At 40.9% G+C, this 21,169-nt stretch overlaps 1 protein-coding gene across 7 annotated transcripts in view; it reads right to left on the bottom strand.

Moving 5' to 3' along the window:
* Nucleotides 1-21,169, bottom strand: part of LOC105483229 (Rap guanine nucleotide exchange factor 4) — a 309,166-nt gene that overhangs the window by 113,334 nt on the left and 174,663 nt on the right. For 5 of the 7 annotated variants that reach the window (XM_011743960.2, XM_011743961.2, XM_011743962.2 and 2 more), the window contains one exon: nt 16,782-16,801. In XM_011743960.2, coding sequence (XP_011742262.1) covers nt 16,782-16,801 — 20 coding nt within the window. Of the gene's footprint in view, nt 1-10,845; nt 10,893-10,967; nt 11,399-16,781; nt 16,802-21,169 lie in introns of those variants that run through there. The other 2 variants (XM_011743967.3, XM_011743968.2) reach the window with 2 other exon arrangements.

Raw genomic sequence — 21,169 nt, 5'->3', positions numbered from 1 at the left:
TAAGAATTACCCAACTGATTCGAAAACTTCTGTCCACACAAAATCTGCCCACAAATATTCATAGCAGTTTTACTCATAATTGCCAAAAAATGAAAGCAGCCAAGATGTCCTTCAACAGAAGAATAAATAAATAAACTGTAGTACATTTATATAATGCAACACTATTCAGTGTTAAAGGAAAGAAACTATCAAGCAATGCAAGGACATTGAATCTTAAGCGCATATTGCTAAGTGAAAGGCTACATGCCGCATGATGTCATTTATATGACAGGTTGGAAAAGGCAAAACTTTATCGAGAGCAAACAAATTGTGGTTTCTATGGCTTCAGACATGGAGGAGGATTAAATAGGTAAAGCACAGGGAATTGTTTAGGGCAGTAAAACTATTCTGTGTGATACTGTAATGGTGGATACATGACACTATACATCTGTCAAAACTCATATAACTTTACAGCACAAAGAGTAAAACCTAATATGTGCAAATTTTAAAAATCATTTAGAAGGTTAGGGTATCCCAGGATGGAATGCATACTGTGACAAAATAATTTTATAATAAATGTATGAAATAACTTCAATGAAGGGAGTGGCAGAGCAGAGGCAGGTGAGGAAGGTGCTGACTTAAGAAATGAGTAGAGCATGACAGACAGAAGGCAAGGACACTGCACACAGTGCTCTATTCTACTTGATAACATTTGTTTCCCATGGGGGCCCAGGCAAACAGTTTAAACCACTGTAAATGTATATGGGAGTTAGACAGTTAAATAAATAGATGGCAGATGGTACAAGCCAAATTTCTCACTGTTGAGAGTGGGAGGTTACAAAGAGGCAAGGAGAAAGGAGTAGAATGATCCATGTGGTAATGGATTAGAGTTGGAGAAATCAGTATGAAGTCATGCTTAGCCAAACATAGATACAGATGGTTGTCTGTGTGCACGTGTGTACTTACAGATATGTGTACATGTACAGGTCAGGCTGCACACATATATTTCCTTGCTATGTCAGATGACATGGCTTAAGATATCCTAGTAGCAACAGCACGCCTAGCACCAAGCTCTTGTTAACACCAATCTTTCATCAAAGGAACCAAGAATCCTTGGCAAAATGGCTGCCTCAGACTAGAGCAGAGAATATATATGCAACTCGTTGTGCCACAGGTAAGGCAGTGCTCGACAAAACAAAATAAAACAAAGCATAGTGATGGGAGTGTGTCAAAGGAATACAGGAGCCAGGGGAAAGAGCTCCCAGTGGCCAAAGCTGGAACAATTTGAGCAATAAAATTAATATGGTAGTATTGGATTATAACCCAAAGTATAAAATAAATATCCATGAGTGCATAGTGATATACAAAATGACAGCATAAACCAATCAACATGGGAAAGGAGACAAATCCCCCACACAGAGGAATTCCAAACAATGTAGCTATTCTGCTATCAAGAAGCTGGAGCCTAGCTCCTTGCTCCTTAAGTGTGGGCTGTGTGCACAATGACTTCCTTCCAAAGAGTTCAGTATGGAAAGCAGGGCAGGAATTGTGGGAGAGTGACTTTACAGTGGAGAAACTTGCAGACACTACCTAAGCCAGATGATCAAAGTCAACATCAACAGTGATATGTCATACTAACAGTATATATTCTTGATATGGTGTGATGAAAATATGGTCTTCCCCAAACCCCTAGCCCCAGTCTAATATTGAGAAAAACATTAGACAAATCCCAATAGAGGGACATTCTACCAAATACCTGACCTATATCCCTTAAAACTGTCAGTCATCCAAAACAAGGAAAGGCTGAGAAACGGATAGCCAAAAGGAGCCGAAGGAGACCTGGCAACTGAATGTGAAGTGGCGTCCTGGATAGCATTTTAGAATAGAAAAAGGATATTAGGTAAAAATGAGGGAAATCTAAATAGACTATGGACTTTTTTTTCTTTAAGAGACAGGGTCTTGCTCTGCTGCCCAGGCTGGAGTACCATGGCATAATCACAATTCACAGCAGCCTCAAATTCCTGGGCTCAAGTGATCCTCCTACCTTAGTCTCCCAAGTAGGTAGGACTACAAGCAGGTACCACCATGCCTGGCTGATTTAAAAAGAGGTTTTTTTGCTTTTTTTTTTTTTTTTTTTTTTTTTTTGCAGAGAGAGGAGTCTCACTGTGTTGTCCAGTCTGGTCTTGAACCCTTGGTCTCAAGTGATCCTCCTACCCTGGCCTCCCAAAGTGCTGGGATTACAGGTGTGAGCTACCACATCCAGCCTTAAACTATGGACTTTAGTTGGTGATAATGAATCAATATTTGTTCATTAAGAAAATATCCTTATAAATAAAGACAAATTAAAGATTCTCTCAGATGAGAAAAAATTTAGAATTCACAGCCGTCACAACTGCTTTAAAAGAATTTCTTAAAAAGTTCTTCAGACAGAAGAGAAATGATACCAGAGGAAAACTAAGAACATCAGGAATGAAGGAAGAGCAACAGCAATGTAACAAAAATAATTCCAGAAATGGGACAGGGATGGTGTGAAAAGTAACTTTGACATGATACAAATAGCTATTTAAAAAAATTATTGCCAAAAATAAAAAATAAAAAATTATTGCAGAGGAAATTCATTCTACATTATGGTTGGGACAATGTTAACTAATTTTAAAAATCCTTTAAAAATTTAATTGAAAAAGGAAGAATATGAAACTATATATATAGTGTAAACTAAATTTTGTTTCTATTTGTATACATTTTTCTATATGTTAACTATACAAACACACAGAGCTCTGGGAGGCAGCATTTACAGAAGTTTTTTCTGGGGGGCATGGAGTCTCACTTGTTGCCCAGGCTGGAATGCAGTGGCACAATCTCAGCTCACTACAACCTCTGCCTCCCGGGTTCAAGCAATTCCCCTGCCTCAGCCTCCCGAGTAGCTGGGACTACATGTACACACCGCCATGCCCGGCTAATTTTTTATACTTTAGTAGAGACAGGTTTCACCATGTTGTCCAAGCTGATCTTGAGCTCCTGAGCTCAGGCAACCCGCCCACCTCGGCCTCCCAAAGTGCTAGGATTACAGGCATGAGGAAGATTTTTAAAAACACTGATTTTTCCAAATATTCAACATAAGTATTATATTTATGATCAGAAAGAGATAACCATTATTTTAAAAAAATCCACTGTCTTGCTAGACTTCATTTTAGACTCTTGGCAGAAACACCTCCTTTCAGGCACAAAATATAAACATCAGTGACTTATCTGAATGTAAATTTGGCTCACAGACTTTAAAAGACTTAAAATGTAGATTAAAAAGGAACAATTCCTGTAATATTCTAGGAAAAATGAGATTGCTTAAGTCATGTACTGTTGGAGCACCCACATCTAAGTAGCTCAAAAGACTTAAGATCAAACCTTGTTAATCTCCACATCATATATGTTAAGAAGACGGTGCAAAAGAAAATTTGATTCTGATTGAATGGAATGCATGGACATTCTAAAGCACAATGCTCATTGCAATCACAGCTACTGCAAAATGTGATGTTAACATTATTCTCATAAGTGCATCTGTCCAACTTGTTCATAAACAAGGCATGAAGACTAGCCCGAAATGAGATATTGATTGTATTATGATGTTATTTGAGTACATCAATCGAAGGGGGCAGGGCTTTTTTGGCAGTCAGCGGAATGCACATCACTGGGGAGGAGCAATGAACAGTTCCCACTTCCCATCGTTCCTCCTCCTTCTGGGCACAGACCCTCCCATCAACAAAGCTATGTATCCCACCTACACTGGCTCAGAGTGGGGATGGAGGGGTCATGTGGCCCACCATAGGCCAGCCAGAGTCCTTCCCCTATGCTCTCTTATTGTGGCTGCTGGGGAGGAACCAGGAGCTGTTGGTTGCCATGTTTCTAGGCTAGGGAAGAAGCAATAAGAGGCAGAGCCCTCAGCTCCCATCAGCCCAAGCCCGGCTCCACCGTGAGCCCCCAATTTCCTCTCTTGTTTGGTTTTTTTGAGACAGGGTCTGGCTCTGTCACCCAGGCTGGAGCATGATGGTACCAACTTGGCTCACTGCAGCCTTTGCCCCTCAGGCCCAAGCTTGACATCCTACCACCAGAGTCTCCTGAGTAGCTTGGACTACAGGTGCATGCCACCACACCTGGTTAATTTTTGTATTTTTTGTAGTGACAGGGTCTCACCATGTTGCCCAGGATGGTCTTGTGCTCCTGGGCTCAAGTGACCCTCCCACCTCAGCCTCCCAAAGTGCTGGGATTACAGGTGTGAGCTACCGCCCCTGGTCTCTTGTTTGCTTTCAAGGTGGCTTGATTCAGCTTTCTGCCACCTGTAACTTAGAAGTCTGGAGTTATATAGTAACCTAACAATTCTGTAGCCTTGTGAAGAGGGAGAATGTTGGGGTGGGGGGTGAATAATGAAACATTTTTTTTTATTTTTTTTTTTGTTTTTACTGCAACCATAACAGATGAAATGAAACACTATTGTCTCAGAAATCCTTCCGGTTCGGGTGACAAGGCTCTTAGAGTGTGTATTTTGGTGTTTTGGTACTTAACTCCAATCTCTCTCAGTACCACATTCTGAAATAATTATCCGTTTACCTATCTCTCTCCCCCATTAGGTGGTTTGCTCTTTGAAGTCAATAATTCATTGCATTGGACTTTCTGGACTTTGTATCTCCAGGGTCTACATGGCACATAGTAGAAACTTAATAAATGTTAGTTAATATAAAAAGGATTAAATAGGGCTGGGCACGGTGGCTCACACCTGTAATCCCAGCACTTTGGGAGGCCGAGGCAGATGGATCGCCTGAGGTCAGGAGTTCAAGACCAGTCTGACCAACGTGGTGAAACCCAGTCTCTACTAAAAAATACAAAAATTAGCTGGGCATGGTGGTGGGTGCCTATAATCCAAGCTACTCGGGAGGTTGAGGCAGGGGAATTGCTTGAACCCGGGAGGTGGAGGTTGCAGTGAGCCAAGATTGCACCGTTGCACTCCAGCCTGGGCAACAGAACAAGACTGTGTCTCAAAAAAGCGAAACAAAAAAACAAAACAAAACAAAAAGGATTAAATAAAATACAGTTATTCTTTATGCTATTACAAAATTACCTTACTCCTTCAAACTTTGTTAATTAGAAATTTGTGGCTAGGCTAGAAAAATTAATTTACTCAAGGAAAAAGGGGATTATTAACCCATTTAGTAGTGTAAGAAACTGTAAAAAGAATGATTAAACTAATTAAGAGAATAAATTGTTTCAAGCAGACCATAGCCATTCAAAGTCACCTATTCATATAGAAATAATTTGTGAGCTAAGTTACAAATAACATCCCTCTACCTATTCATTAAATTAGGTCCCTGAGGATGTCTATTAAATAATGCTTTGTTAGCCTGGTTCACTTAGCTGTTTTTACTTGAAATATTACATAAATCAACCTTTTATTAATTTAAAAGGTGACACCTGAAATCATATACAGAGTTAACTTATAAACATAAATGATCTTAAATCTGTAACATATAATAGAGGGCCAAAATAAACCTGATAAAATTCTTGCTGATTTATGTCTCATTATTTCATTTTTCTCAGACACATTTTAATTTCATTCATGCCCCAGGCATGTCCTACTCAGTGCAAATCCCTACCATCTATCTCATTATCACTCTCTAATCTAATGTTTATCATTATTAGCTATTGACTGGACCCAGGTACAGTGCAAAAGTCTAATCACACTTCATTCTTGGATACTGCCCAGTACAGGGACCTTCAAACCAGGTTTCCAAACTGACTCTACCCTCATCCTTCCCTTCCTCAGTTGATGGCAGTTGCATCCTTCCACGTGTTCAGGCCAAAAACCTTGAAGTCACCCTTGAGTCCCTTCTCTCTTACCTCGTATTTAATTCATCAGAAAATCCTATGGACTCTATTTCCAAAAATCCATCTAGAATGCAACACTTTCTACCCCTCCACTGCAACTTCACCATCATCTCTAGCTTTCCATGAAGTACACACGAGTTTCCTAGGACTCAAAGAATTTAGTAACACTGTTATTTAAAACTACTTCCATCCCCAGCTTCCTATTTTTGTGAATGAGTTTTCCCAGTGCTTACGTACATAAAAACCGAGAAGAAGAATGAAATAATTATTAGGAATTAAAATGGCATTCTTTAGGAAATAAAATGCTATTTCCTAAAGGTACATAAATTGACTTTTTAAAATAATTCATTTGTTAAAACACTTGCCAAGTCACCCAGTGATGCATTTCTGATAGTAATTTACTTTAATGTTTATTAATTTTGTACAGAAATTTATAAAATATTTATTTTGTTTTGATGATCATATATAATTACTTATTGTCATAACTCAATCTAGAAGAAAAACTGTAACAAAGACCCATGGTCACGAGAGATTTCAAAACACAAATATTTAAATGTAAGTATATATTTTTGGTAATTGTTCAGTATGAGGGTGATCCATAAGAGACTTTCAATCACAAACATACGTTACAACATGAAGTTGCCATATTAACCCTGGGCAGCTCATATTTGGACAGTTAACATGAGTGAAAAATAATCTATTTAAGATGCTGTTGTGTTTGAGTCTTTGTTATCGTAGCTGAACCCAGATGATAAGGTCATCTGGCCTGGAAAACAATATGTTACCAGAGAATAAAATTCTGTGGAGGAAATAAAATGGGAATATGATTTAAACAACAAAAGGAAGTAATATAACATTGTAACTATTAAAAAGCTTGTTCATATATTTTTTTAAATGGTGAGCAACACATTATTTTTCACAATGCCTGGTCTAATATACCGTTAGCATTCCATAAAAACTTGCTGATTAATAGACCCATTCCTTGAGAAAATTTGTTTAACTTACAGGACTGGAACTCAATTATTCTGTACTGACTTGCAGACCAGACTATGCTGCATTTAGCAAAGTCAAATATCTACAATATGTGAGAATGGAAGACTATATATGTGCACATATGAATGGATGAATGAGTGAATGAGCTGGTTATTTCGGTGGTTTCCAAGTACTAGGAATCTTACAAATGAAAATAACATTTACTACTAATATTTCCACTTTTCATCCAAACATCTTGTGCCATGTAACTAAAACTTGAAGGTTAGACATGCATGAACCCTGGAATGACCACCAGAGGGAGCCCACGTGTTTTTCTGAATATGCCAGACACCAAATTGAGAAAAAGGAAGAAAACACACACAAAGTAGAAAGCTGGGGGTGGGCGCGTGGGGGTGGAGGTGGGGAGTGGGGGGGTGTGAGGAGGGGTGGGAAGGGGACAGGGAAGCATTACCTGTTACTTAAGAGACTATATTATTGAATGACAGAACCATTTATGCATCTATGTTACAAATCCTTTTACTAGGCAGCTGTACACTGCAATGCTTTGACACTTATAAAAGGAGAATTGGTTAAATGTAAGATTTAAAAAATCTCACATACCCTAAAACTAGCAGGTCCTGGGTGGGCTGCTGTGATAACATCCATGACTCTGCTGTGCCCCAAACAAGCCAGCTGCCTTCTCCAGCTTATCTTTGTGTTCCTGCTCTCACTCTCTATTCCGGTTCATCTTTGTGGTTAACTTTGGAGGAAGGTTTGGGTGTGGCTTCCTCACTTTGTTTGGGATTGGGCTATCAAATTACAGCACCAGAGGAGCACTTGGTGTGACTTGGGAATTTCTGATTCTCCTGTCTGAGCCAAGTTATAAGGACAGTAAGATGAATGACTTTCCATTTGTTGTCCTGAAGTCTTCCCAGAACTGAGAAATGAACCAAGTGCTAACAGGATGCAAGAGGACCTCTCTAAGGCTTTCCAGGCCCAATCTCCACTTACACCAGAACCTACAGGCCTGCCTCAGAGAGTGCCCCAAGCTAGAAAAATACCCTGGGACTGAGGCTATAGAAATAGCATGTGATCTTGTCTAGAATTACGCTCCATGTAAACCACGTTTTCTATTTGAGATCAGTGTCAAGTTTTGGAATCCCCTCCCACCTGTCCATCCCCGCCCCAGCCTGGCTTGATCTTTCTAATCCTTTTATTGTGGTAAGTCAGATCACCATTACACCAGTGAGGGAACTGAAGCTCCTGGAAATGAGTGACTTGTTCAGTGTCACTGGCTATTAAGCGTCAGGGATGGAAACTGACAAACATGCGCTTCTGGGGACATGGATTGTAACAGTGAATGAGTATTGAACCCCGTCATACTAATGTCTTTGGAGACAGAAAGAAAATTATTGTCTTCCTTTTCCCTCAAACTACAATTGAGTGAAAAGCATGACAGAAGTGAATTCAATGACTTAGCCCTTGTTCTACCCAGAATTTTCATGGTATGCTTTCCCAAGTTTCTTTTATGTCTGGATGGGGTGATCATAAATCATGTATGCAAATAAATTAGCACAAACAAATTGAATTCCACAGGCTTAGGTACTGGGCTGAATGCTGCTAAATTTAACATGCTTATTAATGCCTTGAATATGGAATCAAATCAAAAACATTCTTATCAAATTTAACAATGATACCCAATTGAGTGGGGGTGGTTGGCAGTTAGGAGAGCTAGTTTGAAATTTAAAATGACCTTGACAAACAGAAAAGGAAAAAGAGGGCAAAATTCAATAGAAAGCTTTGCAAAGTAATTCATTCAAAAGAGGGGGGCAAACAAAGAGAACAACAGAAATGAAGGAGTATTGACTGGGTAATTATAATGGAAAAGGAGCTGGAGGTCAGAGTGAACAATAGCCTCCAAACTCAATCTAGTTCTGTCATTTTAAAAAAGAAGGCATGATTTTGAGAAGTACAAATAGGGGGAAACTCAAACTAATGCCCCCTCCAGACTCAAAATAGATCAAGCTCTTTGAGGAGGGGTGAGGAAGGTGTTTTGTTGGGACACTGGAATGCCCGTGGCTTGGAAACCAGGTTTTTATACTTTGAAAGGGATCCTTAGAAAGAAGAGTGCCTAAAATAATTCAAAAGAGAAGATTCAGGTACTCTTCCTTTGTTCATGCAATGCTCTCAGCCTGGCATATCGTTTTCCTTTCCCCTGGGTAGCAACCACCCAGACACTGCCTCCTCTGTGGGGTACTTTGAACCCCTTCCCTTCTTCTTAACAAGAACTTCACAGTCCCACTATGTGTCTCCACAAAGCAGATACTAGAGGCCAGCACTGGCTAAGTCCTTGGCATACATTATCTCATTAATACTCTTGAACACCTCCCTGGGCAAGACACGACTATTATTCTCCTTCTGTAGATGAGGAAACAAATGAGTAAGGCAGTTAAGTAACTTGTTCATGTTCATTTGTTAGAAACTGGCAGAGCTGGGAGTTTAACTGAAACCCTAGGAGCTCCTAAATCCCCGTCCTGAGGCCACGCTACCCTGACGACATGAGCACCCCCAATACTTCACTATTCTTATTTGTTCATGTGCGCTTCTATCTAGGCTGCAGCACCATATTTTCATAGTCCTATATGAAGGCTGGAGATTGATCAATAAGTGTTCATTAAATTAAAGGTTTTCAAGCAAGCAGTGGTATATTCCATGGGTGTTTCTGAGTCATTCTTTGGCTGAAGGGAAATAGAAAACTAAATTAAACTAAAAAGGATTTAGACATTTATAAAAACTGGTAATAGGAATTCTGAACAATTCTGGACCATATTAGTAAAGGTGATTTGACCATTTTCTTTTCTGAAAATTTTAAAGAACTGAAATTGTTATATCCACATTTATACACGTACAAATACATAGGTATGTATCTATATATATTATGTGGATGTGTATATATATGTGCATTTATCTGTCATCTATCTTCAACGTCTTGTCATCTAAAGGTAAAGACGGTAACTACAGAATATTTAATATCTGTGGACTCAGGGAGGCTGCCTGACACAGAATTGTTGGTAGAAGAGAATCTAAACCCTAAATGACATGTCAACACTAGATTAGTTTATCCAATCTGAGAACATTCAATTTTCTCTCCTAACCATAAGACATATTTTGCAAATAATTTGTTCTCAGTTTCTCAAAACGAGAACAATAAAAATTCAAACACATCAAACATAAGTGATACTATCTATTTTATTCTCACGGTTAATTGAGATAACATGCTAGCAGCCCAAAGTAACTGGTGATGATGATAACTGCCTTCAGTACAGGAGAAAATATTACTGAAGACAGCAATATACTCTCCCACAGCTTGGAAGCAGCAGCTGTGTACATTACTAATAACATGACATCACACTCCTCCCTCCCCGCCGACAGTGGAACAATTCTGAGCTGCATCTCAAGGCCATGCAATGTTTTAAGTGAGAGCAAGAAGCAGCTTTTGGCCAAAGAGAAACTCATTTCTTTTAACATTATTACTATTCTTAAACTATCAAACATTACACAGGTTATCTGGGATAGCTTGCCAAGTCAAATTCTGATGACTGAAAAGATGGAGGGAACATATTCAAAACAGGGCCGTGCAGTATATCTCAGCTGCAACTCTAGAAAATCGTCAGCATGACAACAGCATTAAAAAGTTCCATTTCATAAGAGAGATTTAAAAAATTACAAAGAAACCAAACATAGAATATTAAAACAATCACTAAATGTAATTCATAGTATTACAAAAATAATTCTAAAATATAGCAATGAACCATGGCCCCAATACACCCCAATACATCTTCTTTCACCAACAAACTCACGGCAAGCAGGTCCTAGGAACAATGTCGAGGGCATTCAAATGCAATGAACGCACAGCCTAACTGACAATAAAAGGATCAGAGTTCTAGAGTATTACCTACATTTCCTATTTACCATTTAGATGGATGACAACACGTCATCCTAAAAATGCAATCGGCTTACCACTGCAGAAGCTAGAGAGAGAGATGGTATGGCTAGCTTTTGCAAGAGTTGAGGAACAGATGGAATAAAAAGCAGAAAGAAATTCAGCAAGGACAGTCTGCCCCATAAAATGCATAACTTACAAGTACAAAAACAAACATTTCCTCAGAGACTGGAGAACTGAAGTTGTCCTTGGCACCTTCGACATGAAGTCACGGTGTTTTCTAGGAGGTGGGGCAAAATAAGTCCTCTCGGGGGCTATGCTTTCTAATAGGCCAGCTAACGAAAGGAGTATTTACACACTACACAGCTCACAGGATTGGGCCAGCAGCACTGCTAATCTAATCTTCGTTTGGGTGATAAGCAATGTGTCCTTCAAAATCAGGACAAGCTGGCTCAAGATTTTCAAAGCTTCAGCATTTTGTGGTTTGGCTCTCCTATTAGAGTTTTGTACCCTGGCCAGTTACACGTGAGTTTCAGAATGGTAATGGCACTAGTGAGGCCACTGGTACCCTAGAGCAGAGGGACACAGCTGCCAGGGGTACACTGGTGACCCTGGCCAAGGTGTCTTCATAGGCTCGGCCTGGATCAATCATGTTATAAAGCAGGGTTTTAAAAACTGTGTTCCACAGAAAACAGTGTGAATTCTGTTGGTCTTCGAAAGGTGGAGTTGAAAGGGTTTATACAGCCTTATGGGATTATCTCTGATTGTTGGGTTTTTTTCTTTTCTTTTTTTTTTTGTTTTTAGAGACTAGGTCTCACTCTGTCAGCCAGGCTGGAGTGCAGTGGTGCAATTCTAGCTCACTGCAGCCTCAACTCCTGGGCTTAAGTCATCCTTTTGCCTCAGCCTCTCAAGCTGGGATTACTGGTGTGAGCCATCAATTATCTGAATTTTTAATATTTTAAGTTTGTATGAGGATACACAATTTCTTATTTCTTTACCTGGCCCAGAATTTCATTGTCATAGCCAGTCTGTAGTGATAAAATGTTGTCATATAATAGGTGGAAAATATTCTAATTTGTTCTCTCTAACCTTAAAAAAGAGCAACAATAAAGAGAAATAAATGTTATTATATTCCCTAAAAATTCCCCAAATTCCTAACCTTTTGACCCTTGCAGTCAAAAGGTTGTTGTTATTCTACTGCCCTTCCCTTAATGAGGATTTCCACAAACTGTGAAAGTTATTTCCTTACTAGTTGCCATTTGAAACCTTACATCTTTATAATAATTTCTAAAACTTATTCTTCATATAAATGACCCATAGTTTTTAAAGTTTAAGAAACTCCTGCTTTAAGTAATCTTTAAGATGAGACTTGCCAAGTGGTTTGAGATGATCTCCAGACTGGGTCATTACTAATTACTAGCACGAATTCTTCTAGCATTTGGGGAACAATTTTGAGCTCCACGTTGATAGTCATTTATAGTGAGAAAGCATTCTTCAGTATTTAGCAAAAAGCTTATTAACCATACTATCAATACTATAACTGCCTAAAAAATGAGGACCTCGGGCTGGGCGCGGTAGCTCACGCCTGTAATCCCAGCACTTTGAGAGGCTGAGTCGGCAGATCACGAGGTCAAGAGATGGCGACCATCCTGGCCAACATGGTGAAACCCTGTCTCTACTAAAAATACAAAAATTAGCTGGGTATGGTGGCGCGCACCTGTAGTCCCAGCTACTCAGGAGGCTGAGGCAGGAGAGTCACTTGAACCCAGGAGGCAGAGGTTGCAGTGAGCCAAGATCATACCATTGCACTCCAGCCTGGCGATAGATTGAGACTCAGTCTCAAAAAAACAAAACAAAACAAAAACACACATATACACACACACAAAATGAGGACCCCAGATGATCCTCTGGGAAACAAGATGTTTATAAATCAGGAAATGAGATTATGTTGTAATATCTCTGTGAGTCTACTTCTCTGGCTCCTTCCACAATGAAGTAAAGTATTACCTTCTAAAACTAGGAAACCCCATAGCAGTTGCCCTTTCAGAAGTATGGAGTACAATAAGCAACAAAATCTGCATAAGTAGCCAAAAATTAAAGACAGGGTCATTATTTCAAAGGGCAACCGTAATATTCAGCATTCAGCATTCAAGCTTTCTTATCACTGTGATTTTTAACTTCAGTGTTAAACATGATCAGTCAAGTATAGCACATATAAAAGACAGAAACAAATACAACTTTAATAGATCAAAGAGAATTCCTTTAACAATCACAACCCTATCAAAATAATCAACTGGTTTTATTGGCTCCATAGTTTTCCTTCCTTCCTTCCTTCTTTCCTCCTTCCTTCCTTCCTGCCTGCCTTCCCTGCTTCCCTCCCTCCCTCCCTCCTTTCTTTCCCTTCCTTCCTTCCTCCCTTCCCTCCCTCTGTCCCCCCACCCCTCCCCCTCCTTCCTTCCTTCCCTCCCTCCCTCCTTTCTCTCCCTTCCCCTCCCCTTCCTCCTTCCTTCCTTCCTTCCTTCCTTCCTTCCTTCCTTCCTTCCTTCCTTCCTTCCTTCCCTCCCTCCCTCCCTCCCTCCCTCCTTCCCTTCCTTCCTTCCTTCCTTCCCTCTTTCTCTCTTTCTGTTTCTTTCTTCTCACTCTGTTGCCCAGGATAGAGTGTAGTGATACATTTATGGCTCAGTGTAGCCTCAACTTCCCAGGCTCAACTGATCCTCCTAGGACTACAGGTGTGCACCACCACATTCAGCATGTGTGTGTGTGTGTGTGTGTGTGTGCAGATAGAGTCTCACTATGTGTCCTGGCTGCGTAGTTGTTTTTCTAACATTTTTCTTGATATTTTATAGGTTCCAGGGTCCTGTGTCATCTAACATTAAATGTCTTTATCAATTACAATGAATAGTAGACAAAACAATCCAGCAAGTAGCTGCCCATCCATTTGTTTCTACAAAGGTGCAATATATGAAAAGGAATTTATTTTTGTGCAAGGTAAGCCTGAGTCTGAGAAGAAAATGTAGCTGGCAAGGCAGCCACGAACACTTGTTGATGTGTGCATATTTGATTAAAAGTTAAACACGGTGGCTGGGCGCAGTGGCTAACGCCTGTAATCCCAGGACTTTGGGAGGCCAAGGCGGGCGGATCACGAGGTTAGGAGATCAAGACCATCCTGGCTAACATGGCGAAACCCCGTCTCTACTAAAAATACAAAAAATTAGCCGGGCGTGGTGGTGGGCGCCTGTAGTCCCAGCTAGTTGGGAGGCTGAGACAGGAGAATGGCGTGAACCCGAAAGGCAGAGCTTGCAGTGAGCCGAGATTGTGCCACTGCATTCCAGCCTGGGCAACAGAGAGAGACTCTGTCTCAAAACAAAACAAAACAAAAAACAGTTAAACATGGTGATTAACAAAATGATGAGGAGAAGCTGGAAAGGAGAATTTTTTTTTCTACAAATAATCTGTTTGGACACTGAAACAATAGTCTAAGTGCTTTTATTTCTGTCCACAGGCATATTATTGTTGTTTTGAAATATAAGCGGAATATAATATTGCCCAAAATGTAGTTAAAGAAGCTAAAGCATAAAAGAAATCATCATAACACAACTTGTCTCCTCCAAAAGAAACATTTTCAATTAACACCGCTTTAAGACTCTCAGGCTCCTTTTTATCTTTCTAGCGCTTCAACTCTGCTCATGAACGTCTTTCATTTCTTTTGCTGTACTTTGACTGATGGCATTGGAGAGCTTTCCTAATAACACATGGTGATGATCCATCTACTCTACTTGCTAATAGAGAATTAAAGTGTGCTTCTCTGTTTGTTAGAGAATGTGACCTACAATAGCCTGGACAAATACAAATAAGCGTATACTACACTAGTATTAGGGAGATGGCCTGGCCAGTTCCCCAAATCTTTCAGAACAACATGCTAACCGTTCATTGTATCTGACAAGCTCATTGTTCTGCAAACTTTAAATTCCTATTTTGTCACAAAGTGAGCTACATGATGACAGCTGTTAGACCCTCTGCTTAGAGCCCTGTGCCTGTTGTTCCACTGCAGGGAGAGCCTGCCTAAAGGTCACTGGGTGCCCAAGAGCAACGGCGCTTCCTTTTGAAGCCTAGAACATTTCAGCCCTCCCAGGGCTGGGACGTTCTGTGTGAGCTCCCCACATCACTGATAGTCTCTTGATGAGGAAGCACAAGGCCTTTCTGTCTTCTTTATTTGGCAAATGATTTGTGTATTATTTGTTGTAGGATGGATAATTTGGGACATCCATGTCCAAAATGCTGGCAAGATCAGTTTGTTGCTTTAGAACCTTTATGAGCCTGATTATCTAGAGCTTGACTCAACATACAAAGATATTTTTTAGGACTAAATATCAATGGCAAGGTTCACTGAAGAAGGGGCAGCCATAAAAGGCAAAAGGACAGTTACTTTATTAAAGGGTAGGACATTTTTCAGAGGTGAAGAGTAGCTAGAAAATGATACAAGACTTGAGAAAATACTAACCACAATAATAGTCCCAACCTTTACTGAGCCTACCTACTCTACTTGTCTGTGCCTTCTCCACAGATTATCTCATTCAATATTCACAATTTCCTTTTAAGGTAACATCCACATTTTAAAGAGGAGATGAGGATGTTTAGACAAACCAAGTAGCTTGGGCAAGACCACACAGTTAGGAGCTGAAATCCTTCGCTGGACCAAACGAAGTAAATTTTGGTGTGACATTTGAAGTGACACTGCTAGGTCTTAAACCCAAGTTTGGCCAGGTGTGGTGGCTCATGCCTGTAATCCCTTTGGGAGGCTGATGGATCACTTGAGGTCGGGAGCTGAAGACCAGCCTGGCCAACATGGTGAAACCCCATCTCTACTAAAACTACAAAATCGGCTGGGTGTGGTGGCGCATGCCTGTAATCCTAGCTATTCGGGAGGCTGAAGCAGGAGAATCACTTGAATCCAGGAGGCAGATGTTGCAGTGAGCTGAGATTGCACCTCTGCACTCCAGCCTGGGCGGCAGAGTGAGACTCCATCACAAAAAAACAAAAAGCAAAAAACAACCCCCGCCCCCCAAGTTTGTAGTGCTATAGCAGTGGGCTAGAATTCCCAACCAGTCCTTTTAAAACCAACACTATGAAAAGGAGGAGGAGCTAAAGAAAGCCAGAGCCTGATATCTGAGAAGAGATATGGAAATAATCTAAATTGAATTCAGAGAGTATATCTTCCCACAGACACAGGACTGAACGCAGAGAAAGGCAAGGGTGACAATCCTGTAACATTGCCACTTGGGTACAGCAAAGGATACAATTATAAGGTGACACATCTGAAAGCCAACCAAGCACTGCTTCCAATCAATCACTGCATACTCCTATCATTAACCCTTCCATGTTGTTGTCTAAATTTAGATGTCAGTTAATAGAATGAATATTATTATTATTTGCATGCAAAGGTATGCCACTAAACCATGACCACTCTTGGAATGCTTGCTATTTCTTCATGAAATCTTTGTCCTAAACCTTCTACTCTTTTACAGAAAGAATACAGTTTTACAGAAACAATTATAGCAATTAATTATTTTCAGTTTCCAAAAAGAAATGTTAACACTAGTGCACTTGGATATAATTAGACAAATTCATCAACTGACCCTGAATTTCATCGTTTGTATTCCTGCTAAGGAAAAACAACTAGTTTTCTATATGCTATTAGGCTAATGATTTGTTTGACTGCCATGTATGCATCATGGGAAAAAGAAAACACTTAGTAACTGTAGCATTTGCCCCCTAGAATAACCTTTCTTCAGACTGGTTAAAATCAGGGACATGTGACGACCATGTCAGAGCAATCAACCTTCTGCCCTTTCTATTTCAAAGTGACTTGCCAAAGATGCCAGAATGAGATTAGAAAAATATTTATTGCTCTGTTGAATGTGGGTCAAGAGCTCTCTTTGCTGGTAGGGTTACCATGAATATTTTTTACCTTTTAACAATTTTTAGAAGATAGGCACAGAGAGTAGCTACTCACGTTCTCCTTGTCAGGAATCCCTAAAGGAGGAAAAAGAGACAGAGAGAGGCCATGAATTGTATAATCAACCAGTAAAGTGGAATTGAAATTTTGCTGAACCAAACCAAGTAAAATTTCAGTGTTTTCAATTTGCATTTCCATGAAAACTTATATAATGCTGCTTAGAAATATAAAAACTTACATAATGCTGCTTAAATAAATCAGTGAATCAGGAGCAGGGCCATGTGCCCAGACACCAAAATCCAGGCTTATTTTGCTTCTACCATATGCTTTACTTTCACAGAGGTAAACACCCATCACGGATTCATTCTCACCATGAAAGCAACTAATTCCACTGATTTCGGCACCAGAACACTTGGAATTTTGGATAGGCACATCAACTCCTAAGTTTCACATGCTGTGATTTTACTTTGCAAACCACCCCACTCGGCTCTAGTGATTTGAAGCTGGGACAAGTAGCACAGGAAAGACATTGGAAAACAACTTCCATTGTGAGCAAAGCAAACTCCTGCCATCTCCAAGTCAAGTCTGAGCATGGCAGAGGCTGTTTCCAGGGGTATCTCAGTGTTCTTAGCTAGAAGCTAATGACTCGTCCATTTGCTCATTTGTCATTGATTTACAAACATTTCATGAGTATCTACTACAGGCAGTCCTATTCCTTTTCACCTCCTTCAGGCTTCTCCCCTGACTGACATGGTAAGGGTGGCCACACTGGGAGGTTCACTGCCCCAGCAGAGCTTAATGCCTCCAGTACAGCAGGCACAAGTGACCTTATATAGAGGAGACAGAAGCATAGGTCATTTTTACAGGTGGCTTGCACCTATCTTCAAACTAGTAGAGAGTATGAGGTGGTTTGCAACAAAAAAAATACAGTAAATCCAAATTCTGAGTAAACAGGACATTTTGTTTTTACACAAGGGGCTACACAGGATTTACAGCATCAGCACTAAAAGAACTGAGTGCTGGCTGGATGCAGTGGCTCACCCCTGTAGTCCCAGCACTTTGGGAGGCTGAAGCAGGTGGATCTCTTGAGCCTAGAAGCTCAAGAGCAGCCTGGCCAACATGGCAAAACCCGTCTCTACAAAAAATTAGCTAGGTATGGCGGTGCTTGCCTGTAGCTACTTGGGAGTTCTAAGGTGGGAGGACTGCCTGAACAAGGGAGGTTAAGGCTATAGTGAGCAAAGATCATGCCACTGAACTCCAGCCTGGGTGACAGAGTGAGACCCTGACTCGAAAAAAAAACAAAACAAAGACAAAAACGAAAAAAAAAAAAAAAAACCTGAGCGCTCATCCTAGTAGGCAGTAGTACAGGATGCAGGAGGGGTGAAGACGAAAGAGACTTTGGAAACATTCTCTAATTGAAGCTTTGATCCACACCTGGGACCGCACAAGACATAAAAATGCAGTCAGGAAAGAAGCAGAGAAGAACTATTCTCTGAAATAGAGAGTATTAATAGGCTCGCTATCACTTCCCAGCTCTGTCAGAAAGAGGAAGGATGGCCTCAGGTCGGCACTCTGAAACTCATCCCGAATCATCCATTCATCCATCCACCCATCCATCATCCATCTGAAAGAACTAGGGTTGATTGTATGAGGTTATGGGATATAACAGAAGCTTACTTTCTAGCAGGTTCAATAAGATAAATACACAGTTGCACAAATCACCATATATGAATAACTGGACATTAGAGTATCTGTAGAGAAATGACACTGAAAAGGTGATTTGAGGCCACGCAGGAACTTGACAGTTGGGTTAAGACATTAATAGTCTTGGAATTTCATCTTCCATGGCAGGCAACGGACGATCACTGAAAGGTTTCAAGGAGCAGAGTGATATGATCAGGAGAAAGGAGGGAAGGAGACTGTCCAACATTAAAATTTGACGTTTAAGACATAAACACCAGATGGCATGGTCCTTGACTGAAGTCCAGTTTGAGCAATCAGCAATAAAGACATTCGGTTGGGAACATTTGAATATGGATTGGGTGGTGGAAAATCATGCCAGTTCTTAGGTGTAATTGTGGCGTTCTGGTTATACATGAAAAAGTCCTTATTTTCAAAAATGCCTGGTGATGAATTTGGAGTGGCATGTATATGTGATTGTGATTAGGAGAATATGGCAAAAATAATATTAAAATGCATATTAATTTACTACTAAGAAATATATTGAAGTACTAAAATATTGACATCAGTTAAATGAAGTGATGAAAATAAGGGTGTTAACTGTACCATTCTCTCCACTTTCTGTATGTTTGAAATTCTTCATAATAAAAAGTAAAAAATGGCTTGGGGAAATCAGGCCTAGGCTAGACCAAGGGGTCATCTCTGCCCTAAACTCCAAAGAGATGAGGCCCGAGGCCAAGTGGCTGCAGAGGGAACTGAAAGGAAGACAGTGAACATGCAAAGGAAGGGGCCAGGCCCGGGCAAACCTCTGGCCTCAGAGGGTGATGGCGAGAGAAAGGAGGAGTCCAAAATGGCTGAAGTTTGGAGCCCAGCACAAGAGGGGAACAATGGAGTTGTCAGAAACCCACCTCTCCAGAGGAGGGACTGGTTTTTTGGGAATCAGAATCTGTTCCCTTATCAACACTTTGAGCTTGAGGGGCCAGCAGGACATCCAGGTAGAAAGAGAACCTGAGGTCACCTGGAAAGTTAGGCTGCCCCTGGAAGGATCAAACAGAGGTGTTGGTTTGGGAAGTGTTTGTATCAGTTGTAGGAAAGGATGCCATGGAAGAGGGGAAAGTGAGTATGCAGAAGGAAAGAGAAAAGAAGCCATGGCTAAACTCTTCAGTGAGGGGAGGGGAAGAAGTACCTACAGAGGAGACCAAAATGTGAGTGGCCAGAGAGGGAGGAGGAAGCCAGGATAACACAGCGGCACCCTGGGAGCCAAGGTGGAATGGAGTCTGGACGTGGGCAACGGGAACCATCGGGTCTGGTTATTGGTTGGTCACTGGTAACTTTAGAGTGGTTTATTCAAGAAGTATGGGGCAAAAGCCAGACTTTGAGGGGTTGAAGAGTGACTGGAGGTGAGGAAATAATAGCCAGTGCCATTTGGGAGCTTTTTACATGCCTGGCACCCTTTGAAACACTTAACATATTTTGATTCACTTGATCTTCACAACAATCCTCTGAGGAAACCGAGGCACAGAGAGACTGAGTGCCTTGCCGGACATCAGCTAGGAGACAGCACTGCTGGGATTGCAACTCAGGTGCTTTAATTAGCCAGCCATCCCTGGCTCAGTCAGGAGAAAAAGAAAGCACGAACAAGAGAGGAAAGGAAGGACACGCCTTTCCCTCCCACCCTCCTCCTCTGCAGGAAAGCAGAAGGCAAATGGGGAGACAGAGCAGAGGCTGCATAGAAATAGTGAAACAAGGGGAGGAGAAGGAAGATGCTCACTGGGGATCGCGGTCAAGCACAGAGAAAGATCTCTTGCAGTGAGTGACGAGTCAGTGAGGGAGGGTGGGAATTCTAGGATACAGGAAGAGGAACTGAAGGGTGACTGGCTGTGGCTCTGAAGATGCAGGGCCTACCTGCTACATCACTGGGTCTGCTGGCTGAAGCACTATAGCTCCAAAGACTCCAGGACCTGGAATCTTTTTATATGTATACACATAAGAGCTTCATAAGGAGACTCATAGATGCAATAGTAACGAGCGCTAACCATGTTTCCGACACGCATGAACAGATCACAAGACTCCAGGGACATATGGGTTTCTGTGAGCCTAGTGGGGACCCACAAAACAAGAAAACCACAGAGAAAAACTTCCTTTTTTCACTGACCAGCCAGAGACTGGTCTCTAATAAAAGGCCTGGATATTTTAAATTAAAAATATTTAATATGTACAACACACTGTTTTGATATACATATACCTAGTGAAATGATTACTACAGTTAAGCAAATTAACCTGTCACCTTCCATAGTCACTTTGTGTGTGTGTGGGGGGGGCGGGTAAGGGCATCTAAAGTTCACAAAGGCTTGGGATTGGAAGTGGCCATGATTTAGAAGATTAAATATATGACTCACCCCACTTCTCTTCATCAATAGAGTAAAAAAAAAAAAGCAAGAGGTGGGGCTCTCAGGTATCCAGAAGGGACTGAGACAAATACAGTTCGTGCATCCCTTCTTTAAAAGGGCACAGAAACAACACTGGATTTCACTATAAGATGAAGATATTTTGGGAAAGTATTCTATGCATGCTGAAGTTCCAGCTGGCACCAGAGCATACCGCTCTCTATCAGCTAAGACCGCAGAATAATACTATATTAACCATTTCTTTAAAAATATCTCCAGTGTGAGCTGGCAGGTTTGTTTATCCACAAAAGAGTCTGGAGACTTACTCTCACAAGCTGGTGTAGGACATATTTTTTGTCACATGAAAACACACACCAC

This window comes from Macaca nemestrina, chromosome 11 (assembly GCF_043159975.1).
Source record: "Macaca nemestrina isolate mMacNem1 chromosome 11, mMacNem.hap1, whole genome shotgun sequence".
Lineage (NCBI taxonomy): Eukaryota > Metazoa > Chordata > Mammalia > Primates > Cercopithecidae > Macaca > Macaca nemestrina.
The sequence above is the reverse complement of the archived record's forward strand: the minus strand, read 5'-3'. Positions and strand labels throughout refer to the sequence as shown.